The 21,206-nt window shown below is 37.5% G+C and overlaps 1 protein-coding gene across 1 annotated transcript in view; it reads left to right on the top strand.

Moving 5' to 3' along the window:
* The window catches only part of LOC140326798 (uncharacterized), a 222,399-nt gene that overhangs the window by 58,830 nt on the left and 142,363 nt on the right, over positions 1–21,206 (top strand). Inside the window, 7 exon segments of the mRNA XM_072405754.1 lie at positions 5,253–5,427; positions 6,567–6,685; positions 12,272–12,376; positions 12,472–12,564; positions 17,961–18,149; positions 19,682–19,872; positions 20,338–20,495. Of these exon segments, the coding sequence (XP_072261855.1) occupies positions 5,253–5,427; positions 6,567–6,685; positions 12,272–12,376; positions 12,472–12,564; positions 17,961–18,149; positions 19,682–19,872; positions 20,338–20,495 (1,030 nt within the window).

The following is a 21,206-nucleotide window of genomic DNA, read 5'->3' on the forward strand; positions in this document are numbered from 1 at the left end:
GCTGCTTGCTGCCAGAGAGAAGAGGAGACAGACGCTGCTGCAGCCAGAGACACACGCAGGATCGGGTATCGGGTGAGTATATTATTTTAATTATTTTATCACACCTTTGTCGTATAGGACGCACTAACTTTTCCCCCCCAGTTTTGGGAAAGAAAAAGTGCGTCTTATACGGCAAAAAATACGGTATCTTACCCGTCCATGATAAGGGATAACTTTGCCATTTTGTCCGCAGGGTAGAAAGTTCTTTAAATAGTGGGGGATAATTGGCTGAGTAGATTGAGGACAGGCGAGATGTGATTTTAATCCCTAGATAAGGAAGCGAGTCCACCCATTGCTAAGCATTGCTGTCACTGGCAGAGTTACATTCAGCACATTTGATTTACTGTCATTAACAACCAAACCTGAAATGGTGGCAAACAGAGACATTAAAGAAAGCAAGTTTGGTAGAGTAGTGATGGGTGTCGTAAGGACCATTAAAAGTGTCATCAAGCGAAAATCACCACTTTGTGCTCCATGTCAAAAACTCTGACGCCAGTAAAATCCAAGTTAGCTCGGATAGCCACCGCAAGAGGTTCAAGAGCCAAAATAGGCGGATTCAAAACCCATATAATTGACTGTGGTGGAAGGGGAAGCATACAATGCTAATATCCAATTCATAAACTTATCCCCAAACCCCCATTTTTTAAGTGCTTAAAACATGTATTGCCATGACAAGGAATCAAAGGCCTTCCACACGTCCAGCGAGAGAAACATACACTCAATTGACTTGGAAAGTGCAAAAGTTGTAAAACTCTTCTAATGTATCACCGGCTTGTCGTTTAGGTACAAAACCCACTTGATCACTGTGAATCATATCTCCCAGAATTTCATTAAGTCTACAGGCCAAAATCTTAGCCAAAATCTTAACACCCACCTTCAACAATGAAATCGGCCTGTAATTGGCCCAGGAGCGAGGGTCAGATAATCGCTTCGGTATCATGGCATTAGAAGCTTTGCATGATTCAGTCAGGAAAGTGGTGCCTTGTTTCAGGGCATTAAAAAGCGTACGCAAATGTGGTAATATTACAGTGGAAAATTTTTGGTAAAACACCGGAGAAAACCCATCAGGGCCAGGACTTTTCCCCATTTTTAAAGCCTTAATAGCTGCAATGCTGCATTTATTGCCAAACCCAAAAAACTATCTGAGACATTTAGTTAAAGTGGCCTTGCCTTTATTGTAGCAGAGAGTCTGCAGTTGCTCTCTGGCTTGTTGCAATTTCAGCATAACATCTCCAGATACATTCCGCTTATGAATCAACTCAAGATCATAAATTTCTTGGAGCTATTTCACTGTTTGGGCTTCCCTTTCACACTTAAAATGTGCACCATGCTTAATTAGGATACCCCTGATAAATGGTTTGTGTGCTGCTCACACTGTAACCGGATGAGAGTCCAGAGTGGCATTCTCGCTAAAATAAAGTGACAATTGTGTGGTTAGGTCACTGTTTACCAGAGGGTCTACCAATAGGATCTCATTTAAACACCAGAATCTATCTCCCCCACTGAGTCTGAGACATTTAGGATTAGTTCAGTAGCCGCATGGTCCGATAAGGTAATCTTATTGATCCGTAAGCTCTCGCACTTAGATCGGTGTGGTAGACCAGTAGCATGTCAATTTGTGAATAAACCTGGTGTACCATAGAATAGTAAGTGAAACCATGAGTTGATGGATGGCACATGCTCATGAAGTAACTTACGTAGCTTCTTTGTTAGAGGGATATTGCCCTTACTGCAGGATGTTGGACTGCAGGAGACATTGACGTCCCCACCCAGAACAAATATCCCCTCTGAAAACTCAGATAGCTTGTTGAGCCATTTGAATGAGGGTGAGTTGATTTGTGCTAGAGGCATAAATCGTGGCCATTGTTACAGGTTTAGTCTATAAGACCTTTAACAAATATGAGCATTCCGAGTCACACCAAGTTTCTTTGCACTGCCATGGGACTCTCTTGGATATCAAGATACTTTATTATTATTATTATTTATTATTATTATTATTATACAGTATTTATATAGCGCCATCATATTATGCAGCGCTGTACAAAGTCCATAGTTGTGTCACTAACTGTCCCTCAAAGGAGCTCACAATCTAATGTCCCTACTTACTCCTCTGCTTTTAAACTCGGAGGAGGAGCTGTGATAGACACTGCAACAAAGTAAAACAGAGTTAACATAAACATTGTAAACACTGGGAACAGTCAAAGGGTACATCACAATAGGGATGTAAACACATTGCATACTGTCACCAATAGCAAAGGTTACCCAGTATTAATTTAAGTGAAACATATATAATAACAAGAAAAAGGAGCATTATATTCTGCCAAACCACTCTAGTATGGTGCATAAGATGCAGAGGTGCATAAGATGGGTCCTTGAAGAGGAGGCAGAGAGGAGCAGAGTATCCAACCAAAAACAAAAACTAATAACAGACCAGTGGGCCAAAAAACTCAGTCCTCACCATCCCTCACTGAATGGGATAAGTGTTGGTGCATGCAGGAAACAGAGCGTACTTGGTGTCTTCTACGTCTTCGTGGGGCAAGCCCAGTTGTCATCGGACCCCTAAGGGGCGTCAGCCAATCAGGAACCTCGATGGCCTTTGTATCTAGGAGTTGAAATAAATTCGGTAGCTGGTCGTGGGAGCATAAGAAGTACATTGTGGCGCCTTTGCGGATCAGCAGGTGGGAATGGATGACCCCATTTGTAGGTCGCATTACATTCTTTAATGCATTCCAAAAGTGGGCGTAATAATCCTCCCTTTTGTAGAGTAGAATTGGCCAGGTCAGGGAGCACAATAATCTGAGCACCATCAAAGTCCACAAAGGTCCTTGAAACCAGGCTTTTTTAGGAATATCTTCCTTTATTTTATAAAAATGGTCTCTGCAGAGAACATCACGGGGTGATTTAGGGTCTAACCTTTTAGGACCCTGGGTCCTGTGCACCCGGTCTATTTCAATCTGGGATGTGGGCGGTTTTTCAAGGAGGAGGTTAAATATGGCCATCACTGTCGCCTTAAGATCGGGGCCAGTGGTAGCTTGTGGTAGCAGTGGAAGTTTTTACACCTTTGGCGGTTTTTCTGATCCTCAACCCGTAACATAACCAGCGCCAGCGCATTGGCATCAGATTCTAGGGATGTCACCCTTGTATCTAGACTGGAGGTATGTTGGCCAATTTGCTCCAGTTCTCTCCGTAGGGCTCCCCCCAACAAGGCTGCCAGATTTTCATTATCTGGTTTAGTGGATAAGGTGGGTAGGACATATTAATATCAACATAGGCAGCCTGAGGTATGATGGAAGTAGTGAAGGTTGCACCTGTATTTATATGGGGTTGTCTGGTGGTTTATGGATCTGTATTAGATACAGTAGGTGTTGTTGGAACACTACATTGAGTGGGGGATAATGGCTGCAGTGCCATTCCCCTTGGTGTGCTGTCAGGGCTGCTATTCTGCTGCTGGGAGGACTGGGGAGGAGACCAGGGGGAGGCAGGGGGATCTGTCTCAGGAAAATGTGCCTCAGAGCCGCTATCTGAGCCCTGGGGAGGCGTGAGGGTGAGAATGTTGCTGGATTGCCCAGAGGAAAGCTGCTCACTTCTCTCCACATTGTTCCTCTCTGCTTGCTGTTCCGCATGGTCGGGGGAGACACACATCAGCGTCATCTTGGATTGCCCGGCTGCTGCAGAACAGAGCTCAGATTTTTTACAGTACGAGCCAGTCTTCCCCTTCTTAGGCATGCATCGGATGCAGTCTCCAGTGCCCGTGAATTCACCAAGTCGGTCTAAAGGGCAGGGCTGAGGACAGAGCTTCTTGTAAGCAAGTCTTCACGCCACCATCACGTAACCATGCCCCCGTGTTTCCTTTTAAAATTTAGGACATTAAATGATAATAAAAAAATGTCCCTAAGAATATTTCTTTTGTCACATAAATAGCTTGCAAGAGAACTAACTTAAAACACAGCGTTGCCTTTAACGATAAATTTTCAATACCAGTCTTGACCGTTGTTAACATGAAGAATTACATTATTCTTCTCAGAATGTGTTTCCAGCAAAGACTGTGTCCATGGGCTAATTTGTGAAGCCTCCTGCTACAGTGATTTAATGTTAAAGGGAATCCTATCCATTAGAGTAATACAATTTCAATTAGCCGTTACACTTCCACAAATAAGTCTTGTGGACATGTTGGCAGCTGAGGGGCAGGAGTGCAGATGAAATCTTTTTATAATAAAATAACGTTTTAGATTGAGCACAGGGCCTGTGGCATGCTAATTGTGTACAGCACATATCTGATTATCCTGAACACACACAAGCAAAGCAGATGGTAATTTACAAATGACTGTGATGGTCACTAAGATTAATCGAGCAGAGGTGGAATTTTTAATTGCATTTGCACCAGGAAACATTATAAGCAGATATTTTTCAAGCGGTGTGCAGAATATAGCAAGAGAAAATGTAACTGCGTTCCACTTCCATAAATGCTGGCAAATGCAACATGAATATATACTGGGAAAAAGCTATAAAAATAAATTGTAATGCAGTATATTTTAATGTACAGGGCATATTAATTCAATATAAAGGAACAATTTGCTTTTAGTCAGTTTTATTTTATTCTAGTGTGTGCATTTGGTTATCCACTAATTAAAAACAGTTTCCTGCTTCCCAAGCAGCAGCTAAGTAGGAAAATGCTCAATGTACTAAGTTGTAATGCATTGTTATTTGTCAACATTTTATATATGTAATACCTTAGTAAGTTAAGTCTTGTTGACTTGTTCTTTTTGCAACCTATATAAAATTGTTAAACATGCCATTTCAAAATCATAGTCATAAATACATAATTGGCTCCCTCTTTGCGTTTATAACATCTTCCACTCTTAGAGGAGGGCTTTTTACTTGCAACTGACACTCAAATTCATCCCAAAGATGTTCAATAGGCTAAGATGTTTAATAGGCTAAGTCAGGGCTCTGTGCAGTCATCTTGAGTTGCTTCACGGCAAACTCATTACATCATGTCTTTATAGGCTTGGTATGACAAAGAGACTTTTTAAACACCACTGTAAAATTTAAATGTCTGGTTATAAAAGTTTTTTCTGTATGTTTAACTTTACCTATGTGTTGCATGATTGGTGGTACCCTGTGAAATGTGTTATAGTAAGTTATGGGTTAGTTTCTCCATCGGCAATAATTATAATGTTTTTTTAAACTATTTTTATCTTTTTATTCTTCAGGAGCTTGGGTATGCCTAAATGGATTGGAACAATTACCTCAACCCAGCTTATCTTTGATAACTCAGATGCTTACACAGATACAGTCTTCTAAGCATCTTGGAAAAGAAACAGTAACTTTGCATTTGGAAGAAGTCGCTCTAAACACAACAGGCTTGTGCATTGCAATCGTTAATAGGTAAAATAAAGCTTCATGTAAACTTCTAGTTGGGGTAATTGTTGATTTTGGTGTCACTTGCTTCTCAGACATCACACAGACGTTTGGAAATCACTAGTATGTTACTAAATGATAGTATATTATTTTTAAGATAAGAAGTCTCTGTAAAAATTATTCAATTGCTATTATTTTTCAAAATGTAAAATGATTTGGATTCCTAAGATATGTGAACAGAAATTCATGTAATATCAGGTAAAACAAGTACAATTTGTAGTGAAATACAAATTTTTATTTTTAGTTTAATAAATAACCATGGTATAAGATATAATATAATGCAGTGTTCTCCCCAGCCCCTTTTAGCAGGGTACACCACCCGGCACTTTTCAGCAACCACCCGGCTGTTTTTGGGTGGTACTGATGAGTTGAAACACACTATACCAGTGCTGCCACCCACCTACATTTTTTTCCCACCCAGCTTAAACAAATTTCTGTGTTGGGCACTGTAATGGTATATAAATTACCAATAAATGTTACTATTAAAAAACCTTGCTAAAGCAGAACTAAACCCTATTTATACTCACCTGTCCCCATTCAGTCACCACCATATTGTTTGTTTCTTTGTTGTGATCTTAGGCCATTTTGATTGGCCAGACTGGGATGACATAACTATGTATTCCAGGTAACTGTAGAGGAAGCTGAGATGTGTTAGTTATACCAACAACCAAGCAGCAATTTTGACAGATGAAGAGAGCGATCAGGCAGGTAAAAATGCTCATTGCATAAGGGAAGTTGCCTGACTCTTTTTCCAATAAAGCCCTGCCTGGTCGCAAATATTTTAGGTATAACTTTAATTCCATTTTCGGACATTAGAAATGCATGTATCTTTGGACAGGTTCCACTAGGAATATTTTCCCCCATCAGCGATTTTCTGTGGAGAAAACCATTTACTATTGTCAACAGGTTTTATTTCACCAGCAATACATAATTTTTTTTGCTTTTGACTTAATTTTAGTTATCTCTTTCATGGTCACAAACTGAACAGACATGGTTTACAGGTCTACAGAGTTTGTTTAGACTCACTCCTCTTTTGTTATTTTTTTTAGATACTGTATTTCCTGCTTTCATATTTTTGGAATGTAATACATTTAACAAATTTTTAGGTCATCCATTGCTCCAGAGCCAAATAAACTTCCTGACAGCCTCCTGAACTGCTTTCGAATAGTTGGAGTTCGTAGATGTCCCATCAATTACATTCTTGAAGCACAACTGCTTTTGAAAGGTATTTAGTGACTAATTATAGAAATAACAAATACTACCTACTTAAAATCCCATATTCAGGACGAATGGCGAGTTCCATTGCTTACTCTCCTGAAAATACTAGTTCTCTGTCTGTCTAGGTGACCCCATGGCTTCAGTACTTTCTGACTCACTAACCTTAAAGTATGCCTTGCAGAAATTTAGGTAAAATTGTTTTTGAATCCTTTTTGCATAGTACATGGGGGTTATGTTTGTTTAGGGACAATAGGAAAACTGTTGAGGAATTATTAGGGATCTGGGTGCTTTCATTGGGGACATTTTTCAATGTAAAAACATACTTTTTAGCCATAATAAGGTCTTTGCATATGAGTTGGACGACTTTAAAAATAAATATTTTTTTAAAATAACATTATTGGCTTTGTCCTAAAGCTGTAAGTAGTACATTTTTTTATGGGTCTACATGGCTATCAAAAAAAGTGTAGCAAGCATGTGGCCAGGATTCGTATACCATACCTGATCACAAGCCATTTCTCAGATAGAGGTCCTCTTCTTTTGGTGCTTTTGGTGCAATTCAAGCAGGTAGCCACCCTCTCCAAGAAAAGACCGTACAGGGGTACATTAGTAACCCTTATCCATTCACAGAAGGTCTTTTATTGAAAAAAAAGCCCACATCTTTATCAACTTCAAAAATAAAGTATATATGTAGATGTAGATTCAACATCAGTCATGTTGCCCAACAATGTCAAACATAGCTTTAAGATTGCCTATCAGAGTTGTGTCCTCAAATGACATATCCCTTATCTATGGTAATAGAGCAGGGAATATCTACAAGACGTCATTGACCAAACTGATCAAGTTTCGCAGTTACACATGGGAACGCTCAACTGGCAGAAACTGAAAGTAGAAGTGTGCTGGATGCGGTACAGCAGAAAAATGCCACATGGCTAAAGTTATTTTGTAGAAATGGTTGCTCATTCTAACATTTAGTATGCTCAATAAATCTTACAGAATGCAGCCACAAAGGTGATCTGGCTATATATAAAAGTACATTTCTAGCTCTGTTTTCATATGCCATGTGGTTATTTATTCTGTTTTGTCTCACATCCAGTATGGTATAAAATGTACAGTTTGTTTCAATTTTATTGACTGTAAGCCAAGGAAGCATGTTTATTTCAGTCCAATGAATTTTCTATTTCTCAGGATTTTTATGAAGTCAGAGAATAAGCGTAATGTAGTTAATATTATAATAAACATGTAACATGTACCTCAGAAAGGACATTTAAGATATTTTTAATTGCACTTCATGCTTGGCATTCGTACAAGACAGAAATAAAAAATGTTGTTTGGCATTCAGAGACAGCAAACAGGCTTTCAGCCACCAGAGCAGATGGTTGGCAATGTAGGAAGCCAAGAGAATGTGTAAATGTGTCTCTAATGTGTTTATTGGACAGGGCATTCCAAGCCAGGGAATAGAAAACCCACAGAGTCCAAGCTGCTGTTTGCATTCCACTGACAGCAATGACAACTATAGTGTATACACCCTATAAATTTACAGAGTATTCCGTTTATGACAAGGACTACTTAACAATATATTATAGAGCAGCTCCAGGGAGAAAATAAAATCAGTTGGTAAAGTATAACCCCGCCAAAACATTGTTTATAGATTTGGATGGGGGTTTTACATCCTTGATTGCATCCAGATTCAGGGTCTTCATGTTTGTAGAGCCTTTATCTGCTTTTACCCTTTGACTCTTGTACCCCTGCACAATCTCACAATCTCTTTTAAAAATACAAAGCATACTCACTGAAATTGAGGAACACTTCTCTGCATTTTTCTGATTCATAGCAGTTTTAAAAAGTAATTATACCTGTAGAAATTTAGCATGCAGGACTAGGTGCACAGACTTAATACAAGACTGAATTTTGGAGCTGCTCAGTGGGGTACGTGCTGTTTTGACTACAGTAAGTAAGTTTGAATACAGACTGACTATTAAACTGAAGTGTGTGTATGATATATTAATAATAATAATAATAATAATAATAATAATAATAATATTAGTTTGTTAAATCTAAAGTTTTTTTTTGCTAGTATAACATGCCCATATTATTACAGAGGGGGATTGAATACATATGCACCACTTTTCTGTGGTGAATTAAAGATTACAGAGCATTGTCTTTCCAACGATTAATACCTTATCTTCAGTGTTTGTTTGCAGCATACAGACCCTTGATTAATGTCTTTTTAAAATTTAGAAATACTGTAAATACTCAATACCTGAAAAAAATGAAAATAAAATAAAAAGGAAAATTACATTGACCTAAGGCACACAATTTGTTAGTTACTGCTAACTGCTTGGAAATGCCAATAAACTTATTGTAAATACATCCACTATTTGTTATTTTGTTATATTTAAAAGAGAAAAAAATGCACAAAGGCTTACTCTAATTTTCACCAATTTATTTTTGAACTAGCCATGATATGTCACTTAGTCCTAAATGTCCATGTTCATTACTGTTGTCCACCAGTAGGTTATGCTGTATCCTCATGTACACTGTGTAACAAGCTAATATTGTCTCAGATGGAAAGTGTTTGTTGTACACTTAACACGAGGACACAACGTCATTTAGAGTATAAACTCTAAACTAATGGCATTATACTGGAGAATATAATGTAATCTTTTAGTTTAACTTAGTGATATGTGTATTCTTTTACAAACTGCCCACGTATCTGAAGTTTTTCATGATCCTGAGCTCTCTGCTATTAAAAACAAGAACTTTTTCTTGGAGCTTTGCGTTGCGGAATAAAAATCAGTGACAGAGACTATAATGGATGTTGCGTCTAATTTAATTGTTTGTGAATTATATTTTGCTTTTTTACTTTGTTATCATCTAAAGGATGTGATAAATATTTATCCATGGCCTGTTGTTGACCTTTTGATCTGAACTAGGGTTAGCTTTTGCCTATGGAAGGCTAAAATTAGATCTTAAAAAACTTAAATCAGATGGTCATCCTTCACCCTGATGGAAAGTACACAAATGCTTTATTTCAATGAAAATCCTAAACTTCAAACACTGTTAACATCAAAGATTTTTTTTTCCTAACAACAAATGATGGAAATAAATAGAAACATTAAAGATGATCTATATCTTCATTCATATTCAGAATGATTGCTGCTACCCAATCTATTTTTATTAACACAGACCATTAACTTTTAGAACAGTACAGTTTTGTTTATTACATGTAATCTGATTACCCAAATGTTCAATAATCATAAATGTATTAATAATAGCAAATGCTTGGTATACAGATAACAGAAATACAGATCTTAATTAAGGTGTTGTTTTTATTCTATCAGTCTTCCCATTGAAATTCAATAAATCTAAGTGCACTTTAATTATGCAGAACTGTCATCTAATCATAAATAAGTGCATCCGATATTTCATAATGTAGAACCATTTAAAAGCTTGGAAAGACCTTATCAGCTCTTTTAATTTTCACCTGTAGAAAATGTGCAGACACATCAGTTCCACTAATATAGACTTGAGCTTTTAGTGTCTTTCTCTGATAGGAAGCTCATCTTGGCAAACATTCATAAATCTTTAAAACTCTATTAGCAAACGTGTTATGTTCTTGGCCCGCATGAGATAAAATAATTAGTCTTCAAATATGGGTAATTATTATAATTTGGCCTATTCCTTCAAGTGAAAATAGATTCACATTGTTTGTACAACATTAATCAGACATGTTTGGAGAGATGTTTGTTTGTAGCTGTGTACTGCTCTGATCAGATTCTGTCTATCCACATCTAAAGTAAGTAGCATTTTTATTGAGCTACGGAGCACAGCAAATATTGGAATTATCTTCCTGCTGCTGCAATGATGTTTATACTGTTCTAGAAAATGTGCATTGGATAATGATTTAGAGTGCAATATTGAAAGCTAATCACCAGTAGTATTAGAATTTCTGTTTATTGTCATTTCACTGAATACTGTAAAAGAAGAAAATGTTAAATATTGCCTATTAACCAAACAGAGGTTTATGACACCTGCAATCTGGTTGGTTGTTTCAGACAACAGCTCAATTTTTATTTTAGTAAATAAAGACCAGTGTTTAAATTATTAACACAATTATTTCAATAAAAGATCTTCATTTAAAATGTATTTGTGCATTATATGTTTGCAGAAGGCAGCAAGAAACCTAATACATGCCTAATGCTGTATATATAGCAAAGGTATTGTCAAAGCTGAACTCTGGGCCAATATAAAAGATACAGATTTATTCAGAATGGAATGGAGCCATTCTGTTGTGCCATATAGCTCTTGTTCTAACAAGGCACATACAGGGGAAGAAAGCTGAGTGACTGAGTGAGGGATGACCTCATCAGTCTGCTTTTCCTACCTCATCCAATCATCCAATAGGAATGAGGAGGAAACTTACAAGGGAAAACCCTGACAGATAAAGGAGTACTGTGTGAGTCTTAAGAGTGGAGGGGCAAAAATACAATTCCTTTGGTGCGTAACTTCCATGTATGTAGTGTTTGTAGAAAGTGATGATATATAACTATGGTGGGGACATTAGATTGTGAGCCCCTTTAAAGGACAGCTAGTGACATGACTATGGACTTTATGAAATGTGGTGTAATATATACGCGCTATATAAATAAAATATATCAATAATGCATCCATGTTCTGCTTATCTGGTGTTAGGAAATGCTCATCTGTCCAGCGACCCCGTGCTGTGCACCATCATGGTATAAAACACTGTCTGTTCTGTCCAGCGATGTCATTTGCAGCAGCCAGGAGAACTAGGACACCAGCAGCCCCTGCTTCCCTTTAGCTGTGCAGCCTGATGGATTTAGGGCATCCCCAGTATCCATTGTTAGGCTGTGCACAGCTGAAGGGGATTCTAGGGTCTGATCAGCTCCTGACTCATTCCTGCACTGCTATTGACTGCTGGGACTTTATAGCCTCTCTGCTCCCAGTCACCAGTGCCTGTTGTAGCGTATAATCTATGCTAAAGTGTATTTTCTTCTGATTTTCTTTTGCTGACCTTGCCTGTTCCTGACCTATTGTTTGTATGCAGCCTTGAGCAACCTTTTGCCTGTGACCCCGACTCTGCTTGTGTTTGCCCTTGTGTACTTAGTTTGTTGGACTGATGATATGTGTATGACCCCGCTTTGTATTCTGGACTTGGCTCTGTTGGAATCTTGGTTCTGCTTTATCTGTGGGCTCCTGGCTTGCCGCCAGCCTATCCCCAGACACCATCCCTTGCGCAGTAAGTCCTGGGAGCAACCGAGTGCTGGGAAACGGAACCAGTCTCCCAAGGCTGAGCGGGGGCTTACTAAAGGTGAAGACTGCGGTGTTAGATTGGGGGACTGGTGTCTGGTGGGGACTGGTGCTGACCAGGGCCTTACATCTGGTACTTAGGCTCTAACTTACTCTAGATACAATAAATAGATGTTCTGCATTCTAGAATTAGCAGGATTTTACTTAATGCCTGAAGATTTTCTCAGATCACATTGCTTCAGAACACATTTCTTTCTTTAAATCTGTGCTGAAAAATGCAAGTGAAAACAACCAGATGAAATATTTTTATTTTTGTTTATAGGATTTTCCCATGTTGCTTACCTGACACAAAAACTCTCCACCATAATGGATTCATTTGCAAAGCTGCATGCTGCAGATCCTTTAGGATTTGAATCATCTCAAAATGGTAGGCATGACTTGAATGTGGTATATAGGCTTGCTATGGGATTTTGTACTCTTAAATAACAGTTTTGCTTTTTTTGTAATTTTCTTGGTATTAAGGTAAATTCACTGGCTCCTCGGTGAAAGAACTCAACAGTTTACTTGGCGAAGCAAGCAACATTCTCAAAAGTCTCCAAAAAAAACGAATTGAAGGTAAACCATGAAACTGACTATTTGGCAAATTGGTTAATTTGGGGTTTAAAATCATGTAATGTATGGAAGAGAACCATCTTCATTTTTAATGCACTATCCCACTATGAGACTATTCCCACTAAAGTGCTAAACTATCGCAAAGGATTCACTAAAGAAACCACCTAGTGGTTGTGATTTTACTTTGTATTTTGTTTCTCACTCCTATCAAGATCCATGGAGCATTTTCTCTGTCACTTCCTAATCGGATTGCACATAGATTATGGAGTATTTCCAACATATTTCTGTTTTTACTGATGCAACCTGTATTTACAACAAGATTGTACTGCTGTGCAAGTGTCTATGTATACAAGAGGTTGAATAGATCAGGTAGATCAGATACACTTCTACTGTCAATTTGCAAATACTACTGAAATGCTCTGGTACAATATGGAATGTTAGTAATATGTCAGGTAGAGGGAATAAAACAATTGGAATAAATTGCATCCTTCTCAATCATATCATTGAAACAACTGCACTTGACACAGTGATTTACAGGTGGATGCCTATATCGATGTAATATTTTCTGCGGATAAAGAAATACTGCCATACGCTCCATTTGTAGGCATTTGACTTTAAATATGAATTTGTGCTTTGTTTATAGTCTTCTGTCTGCATCCCAGAGATGACATATCAAAGCTTTAAGGATATTTTGTATGCCGTATATTTATATTATAGGCTTCCCGCTTAGCTTCTACTTTATGACAGTAGAGTATATCTCAGCAGATGACACATTGCTACATTATTTTATGCTCTGATGAATTGTTTTTTTTGCCAGCAATGAATCACAATCCACTCTTCCTTGGAGCCAAAAACATTTTCTTGTTTATGTTTATATAACGGTAGATTTTTTTGATGGGCAGAGTTCTTTATGTTCTGATGATAGCCTAACAATTAAATTTTAGGGGGTGTTAGTCACAGGTGTCCCCCACTTGCACCTACATTTTTGGTTTTGTACATCTCCCCATTTTTTCTATGTCTTGCACTAAGTCAGGACTAGAATGGGTTTTTAACATAAATGTACTTGTTCGTACATATTTCTTTTATTGTAGTCAGTTTAGTTTTTCTATACTATAGTCAGTTTTATTGTTTGTTATAGTACATTTTTTGTAAGCAAAGTAAATATATATTACTATTTTTTTAAGCCAGTGGGTAGAGAAAGATCTTGGCACTCTTTGGTGTATTTACATACTCTTTTTTAGCTCCTTTCATGAGTCAGTGACTGTCCTTTATTAGACACCTCAGTGCAGTGTTTGAATTGGATACATAGATGTATGGCTATTATCACATTACATTAACACCAATATATTAATATATATAAGGGGTAACAGGCAGCATCATGATTTAATGACTAATGTTGGCATTAGGAACAGATTATTTCCTCCTGTTTTTTGCTGACAGGTACACATCTCATCCCAAGCCACCCAAAATTTCTCTAGGCTGTGGGCAGAGCGACTTTAAAAAGACTTACTTGCTTACTGTTAGTATACCTAGAACTCAAATAATCAGGCCGATTGTCAGCCAATGCTGTTAAAACTTTGGTTCTATGTGTGAAGTTGCAGACAGCAGTATGATGTGTGGGTGGCTATGTGCCTAAGCCAAGCTTGTTGTTGTAGACCATGACCTTTCTTGGCTATGCAGAAACTTGACCCTATTAAAATAATACCCCTCTTCTTTGCTGGTTGTTTCTAACACTTACATCCCTTGCAAGGAATTCACTTAACTCACTGAAGCTCTTTTGACCTTAGCCATCCAGTCATGTACAAGTTTTTTTCTGTTCCTTTTTCATGCAGTATTTTAGACAAAAAATTAGGGTTTTCTTTAGTTTTACTCTTGTGGCAATCAAGTTACACATGTACCTAAACAATTCATTCAGCAACAAAGGCAAGCACATTGTGGTGCACAGTGATTTATCCCTAATGGAATACTGTACTGAAATATATATATATATATATATATTTTTTTTTTAATATGTTACCCAGGCATAGATATCTTTGGGTATCCAAGACTCTCTAATATGAATATGATGCAGAAATACATTGCTTACCACTTCTGCTACAAAAATGTATTTTTAGACAAGGACTAATAAGCCTAAGCTTTTTCTAGGGCCTACAGATACTATCACGCTGAAAAGATGTGCATGGGGTTATATTTTATACAGTGTATATTATTTTATTTCTAGACAGGCTTCTGTTGTGTTTCTAATAATAATAATATATATATATATATATATATATATATATATATATATATATAATTTGATAGTTTACATTCTTGTAGAGTAGTGAGGCATAAATTGGAAAATTGGACAATCTATCCTCAAACCCATATCTATCGTGTGTGTTCATCAGTGTCTCATAGCACTGTGCACTCATGTATTTCTCCCTCTATACATCTGATTAGAGCTGACACGAGTGATTACAGCCTGAGTAATAATGCATTGCTGGCTGGTTCTAGGAGAGAAGACATCACCGTTATTTTTCTTCTTCTATCATACATGCAGTAATAGACCTAGTGAAAAGAGCAGCATATTTCCATATCATTTTGAATACTAATTTGCTCAGTCTGGTATTAGAGAACCCAAAATTTGTGTCAGTTGTGATGCAGTGCAGCATGCCAGAATATGAAAAGCCATAATTACTGCTGCTGCCATTTGAATTGCTAACTAGACTCTGACATTTTGAAAATGGACCAATTTCTTTGTGATCCAGGAATTAGCTGGAAAGATGTGTGAGCTGAATATAAAAAAAATTAGGACACTAAGTACATTAGTTAAATTATGCTGCCATAAAGCAAGACGACCAACTTAATCAAATATGATCAGATATTGGCACTACAAATGGATCATTTATATTATTTCATTTGATGTATGATTCAGTTTGCAAGGCATTTTGTTTCACTAATCTAGACCGTAAGTGAAATTAGTCTTCGTGGGTGTTCAAACCCTGTTTTTTTATAATCTGCATACCCTAATCTAATGTAATGTAATCTATTGTATGCAGACTAGTGTTGGTGTTGGAATTCGGGTTGTCCTTATATTCGACCTGAATATGGCTGTTCGAATTCGGATAGACCCAACCTGAAAAACACGGAATTCGACTTCGCAAATTTGTGTGTAAAAAATATGTGTAATAAAAAACTTTGATTTTAAAGTAATTTACAGGTTATCCCACAATGACAGGATGATTCCCACGTCTGCACAGCTGTGTAAATTCTCCTGTCAGTGTGGGATCCCCGGGCACTAGAGGTTAAATGATGACAAGTCTCCTCGTTCATTCACCTCTAGTGCTCTGTGATTGGCTGAGGAAAGGAAAATCCTGATGACGCTTGAGTCTCATCACTCAATTACTCTCATCTGAATTCAGTTTCCACGGTCACCGGGCTGTACTTATCATTGATAAGTACAGTCCGGAGAGGAAACATGCGGTCACAGCTGATTGGAGGTATGCATGTGCTTCCAATCAACTGTGACTGCAGGCGAACTCTCAATAGAGTTTCTCCATTGAGAGTTCATCTGCAGTTCAGTTCCCACGGTCACCGGGTTGATGGATAACAGCCCGGTGACCGTGGGGACGGCGGTCACAGCTGATTGGAGGTACGCGAGTGCATCCAATCAGCTGTGACTCCAGATCTCTCAATGGAGTTTGTCCATTGAGAGTTCAACTGCAGTTCTGTTCCCACTTTCACCAAGCTGATAGATAAGTACAGCTCGGTGACCGTGGGTGCTTCCAATCAGCTGTGACTGCAGGTGAACTCTCAATGGAGTTTCTTAAGTACAGCGGTCACGTTACGCTGTTCCATATATGTTCTTGGATAGAGATTCTCTATCCAAGAACACATACTACAGTTAGGCCAGGGCTGCAAGAGCAATCAGGGGAACAGAGATGTCAGCTCTGCTCCCCTGATTGTTCTTGCAGTTCTACACAGTCCCGAATATTAACCCGAATCCCCTCCCCCCAGACTTTAATGGTGTTCGAATTGGGCGTTCGATCACCCGAAAAATATTGGGCTATCCGATCAAATAGCCGCCAAACCAAACACTGAGCAATTCGACCAACACCAATGCAGACACAATGCTACTTTCATGGTTACTAACATAACTGATTCGGTGTATGTGCACCTTCTGACCTGCTTGGGAAGAGTATTCTGCTTCTTCTCATTCTATGTCTCTGATGTGTTTTTTACCCAGGTGAACCTTTATCTGACCGAAGATTAATGATGTTTATTTGCACCAGTAAACCTAGTTAGATGAAAGATAAGATTAATCAGTCCCTTGAAATTAGGGGCATGCATTTTTAGAACTGCCATTTTGTTCACCTGCTTAGAAGCTTTATTTCTCTTCAACATAGGACATGGTTACTTACCACAAACAAAGGTGCATTTGCAAGAATTTTTGATGGTTTCCCAAATGTAATTCAGGGCAGTTTTTCTTAATACATGTCAAATTTTATTTTCCCTATCTCTACAGAGAAAGCTCACTTTACTAACATTAATATGCATAATAACTACATTTTGCTATAAGGCAGGTGTTTAAACAGGTATAATACCTATGATACCTAATTATAGTAAAAAGGCAAGTTATTTTTTGTCATCCATCATTCCTTGCTGACTTATCCTAGCTTTTTTTAATAAGTGGTTCATATGTATTAGCTGTCACTGGCATGCATATAAAGAGAGTATCAATAGCAGTAACAGTTTAAGCTATAATTTTAATGTTACTAAAATTATTTTTTAGGAACAGGAGTATGTGATTACAAGCAAAAAGCCAATCACAAAAAGGGGCTGATTTAACAAAGCTTTCCAAGACTAGAGAAGATAGACTATCCAGCAAACCTGGAATAGATCTGGTCCAGGACTGAAAACATTTGCAAGATCATTAATAAATCAGGACTACAGTGTCTAAAGTACCACCAAAAAATGGATGGGTAGCAAATCTTTATGCTGTACGTAAATGCTCTCAGCAAATCTGAAAAAAAAAAAAACTTGGACCTTCACCTCCCCCGATCACTGCAGACCACAAGGAACAGAATCACAGTTGTTTTTTGGGAAGCCTCAATACTTTGTCACTGAACAATTCCTTGCAAAAACCTAATAATGAGAGGAGTGTATAAGTATATTGTGTTTATTCTAGTTCTTGATAGCATTACTGGTTCAAACTCAGTGCTGGGGCCCTTGGATTTTAGCTATGCTCAAAGCAAACACTCTTCTCTCTTTCGGAAACACTGCCTTTTAGGAAAGGTAGCCTGGTACAAATTAAAAATGACAAGGGTAGTAAAATATTTTGTCCTTTACCCATTCTAGTTTTTATGTCAAAGTTATTCTAAAAAATACCATGGTAAATACGGTTGCATTTTTTACAGAGCAAGTGGAGAATGCAGATGAAGACTGGCAGCAGCGGCTAGAGGACAGAGCTATTGTCACAGCAATATACAATATCTGGTTACCACAACTGTCAAAGGAAAAGGAATATGCTTTCAAGATGTTTTTGAAGGCAGAATGGCCACATGCATTTAGTTCTGATAACAGTGGAACAGATTTCAGTAATTTAGGTAAATGTAGTTCTTCTTTTAGGGAAATTCATAGTATGTTTTTAAGGAATGACATTTTCTGTTTGTTGCAAACTTATTTTATTACCCTTAAAATGTAGTATTAGATATTTGCAAGATACAGTTGTGGAGAATTTCTACATATGAAGTATCATTATGAAAATATGCTATGCTACTTACATTTTCTGTTTTTGCCTATACATACTTTTGCACTTAGATCTGCCTTTCTTAACCTCTTTGTCCCAAAAGAACACTTGGAATTATTTTTAGGTCTTGGGTGAAACCAATTTATTGGTGTTGACTCAAAAAATGGCCTTCACATTAGGGACTAGTAGAAATATTAATCCCCTTTCAGTAATCAGAATGCAAACCTTACAGAGAGCTAAAAAGATAAATGGTGTCCTGTAGTTGGCTCTGGTGTAAACTGCAGAATGGTATGAGTATCATTACATTTATTATTGTATTTATTTCTACAAAAGCCATTACAATGTTACAGTTCAGCTGCTGCGAATACTTGAAATCATTTTATATCTAACTGCCATACATTTTTTATAATTTAAAATCATGCTTTGTGGCTGTACCTTGTTAACTGATTTGCTAGAGTGGGAACCATGGTAAGTGTGAAGGTGGAATTACAGGAAAGAACATAGGTGTTTACTACTTGAAGAACAGGTAGTAGGCAGAGCTACCCTGCATATATAATTATGTGTGTCACGTGGGTTACAGCAGATTTTCTTTCCTTTACAATCTCAGTAAAACGCTATATGGCTTTCTACATCTAGCTGTCAATACATAGGCACAGAATTTTACAAATGTATTATGTATGTCACCCAAAATTTAATAATAAGTAAGTTTGGCTTAGTATAGAGGAGTCATTGCATACTTTTATAATGACATTTGTTTGGTTTAGGGTGTTTTTTTGTTTTGTTTACTGCAAATTAGATTTGAACTACATGTAAATAAAAAAAGAATGTGATGGTACAAATGGACTTTTTTCAGAGGTGATGTGGCCTTTTATTAGATCCTTCAAAATAGTCGCTTCCTAACTATATAATTTTGTATGGGTAGTAATGCTTATCTGAAAATCATGTTCTTTAAACATAAAAACGATTGTTTCATCACATTGTATGGCTAATCTAATAATGACTAACTTATTCCTAACATAACATGATTCAACAAGGATTTGGATTTATAGGGTTTGACTTTACCCTTTTAAACCCAATAATTTATCATGCACATCATAAATAACATACAATTAATCCTGCATAGCTGCATTGCAATTTTTGCACATATAATTTGTTGATCACTTAAAGAAGGTAAATAGAGTACATGCACGCAAGTGTTCATAAATGTAGCATGAGTTATAAATTAAGCACACTGCATTATTCTCATTGCCTCACAGCAGTAATTAATATGCCAGCAAAGGAAGTGTATATTTAAAAATGAAGAGGCTATTTTCTGTAAATTAGCTTTTTTTTAGTATGCTATAATATAAACTATTTCTGCCACTAAATCTGTTATGTGTTTGGCTCCAGATGGTCTGTTCCCTGCAGTCATTGCTACAAAATATGGTCCTGGCCAGCAGGTTCCCTCATCTGAATGTACGGGAGAAACCAGCGTCCCGAGTGCTATAATAAAAGCTGCAGAAAAATGTCATATTTTTCCCAGTAACACATTTGTATCCAAAGTTTCCCATCTGGTTCAGCTGGCACCAAAATACCAAACAGTAAGTACAGATGTAGCTCATAATGACTAATTTGAATGCATCATCAAAGTTATTGGAATGATTGCTTTTGCTGTAGGCAGCATATCTATGAAGTGTGAGCGCCTGGTATGATATCAGCAGACATCACCAGCTTGCAAAGCCATATCAGTAGTAGCCTTTGGGAGTGATGGAGATGTAAGCTAAAAACATAGATATATACTTGTACATCTTGCAGGGAAACATAGCTATATTCTCCTGCGTGACTCAGAATATGTGTTTGTAAGCCGACCCTTTAATTAATTAAAGTTTATTATCACATAAGAGATGAATTATGCCCAAGATGAAAATGAATATAAATGATCACGTTTTCCAAACTGCTGCCGTGAAGAGTAAATAGTGTTACTCAGATCATTTCACAGGTCATTGATAATAAAAATTAACTGACTTGAATTCTTACTACACTCATTTATTTATACTTTTTTTGAGGTTTTGGTGACAGGACCTTCGGGATGTGGGAAGACTACATGCATAAAAACATTTCTGGAGACACTTAAAGAAGAAGGGAAAAAGATCAAGACTGATACAGTTTTTACTGAGGCTCTTCAGGCGGGTCAGTTGCTTGGGTTCATGAACAAAAGCAACGGGTAAGAAGAAGTTGAATTGAAGTTTATCATTCCATAGCAATATTGATAGTGAAACCAACAATGACCTAATTCTTTGTGTTGAACCACAAATACTGTGTAATATTAATATTAGTATTAATTTGCCTTGAAAAACCTCAGCTGATACTGGTGTAGGAGTGACTTTGCCACCATAGCATCTGCAAAGCCCTGGGGATTGTGTGACCTAAAGTGGTGGAGCTTGCAGATTCACTATTGTCCTGCATCCAGCAAAGTTTTCCTGCTCTAAGGATGCAAAATACAAGGTACACCTAAATATTTCTGTTGCAAACAGTCCCTAACACTAAAAGAACTCCCTAACCTCCTCTCATAAACATTTAATACTTATCCGTACCTTAACCTTACCTTAAGCATAATGTTTATTAAAAGTTCAGTTATACTTTAAACAATAAAGCTGATTTAATGAAAGATTAGGGGTTAATAGTGTTAGTCGAATATCTCACTATTCGATTCGACAGCTATTCGATCGACTAGTGAGATATTGTTTGGGAGATCGAATGCCGAATTCGAACACCATTGAAGTTAATAGTGGAAGAATTCGGGTTATTTTTTGGCACCATTAAGGGCTGCACGAGCATTCAGATTGCTATTGCAGCCCTTTACTAGTTGTATGTGTTCTTAGATAGTGTTTCTCTATCCAAGAACACAGGGAGTCCTGTGTTCTTGGATAGAGAA

Source organism: Pyxicephalus adspersus, chromosome 1 (assembly GCF_032062135.1).
Source record: "Pyxicephalus adspersus chromosome 1, UCB_Pads_2.0, whole genome shotgun sequence".
NCBI lineage: Eukaryota > Metazoa > Chordata > Amphibia > Anura > Pyxicephalidae > Pyxicephalus > Pyxicephalus adspersus.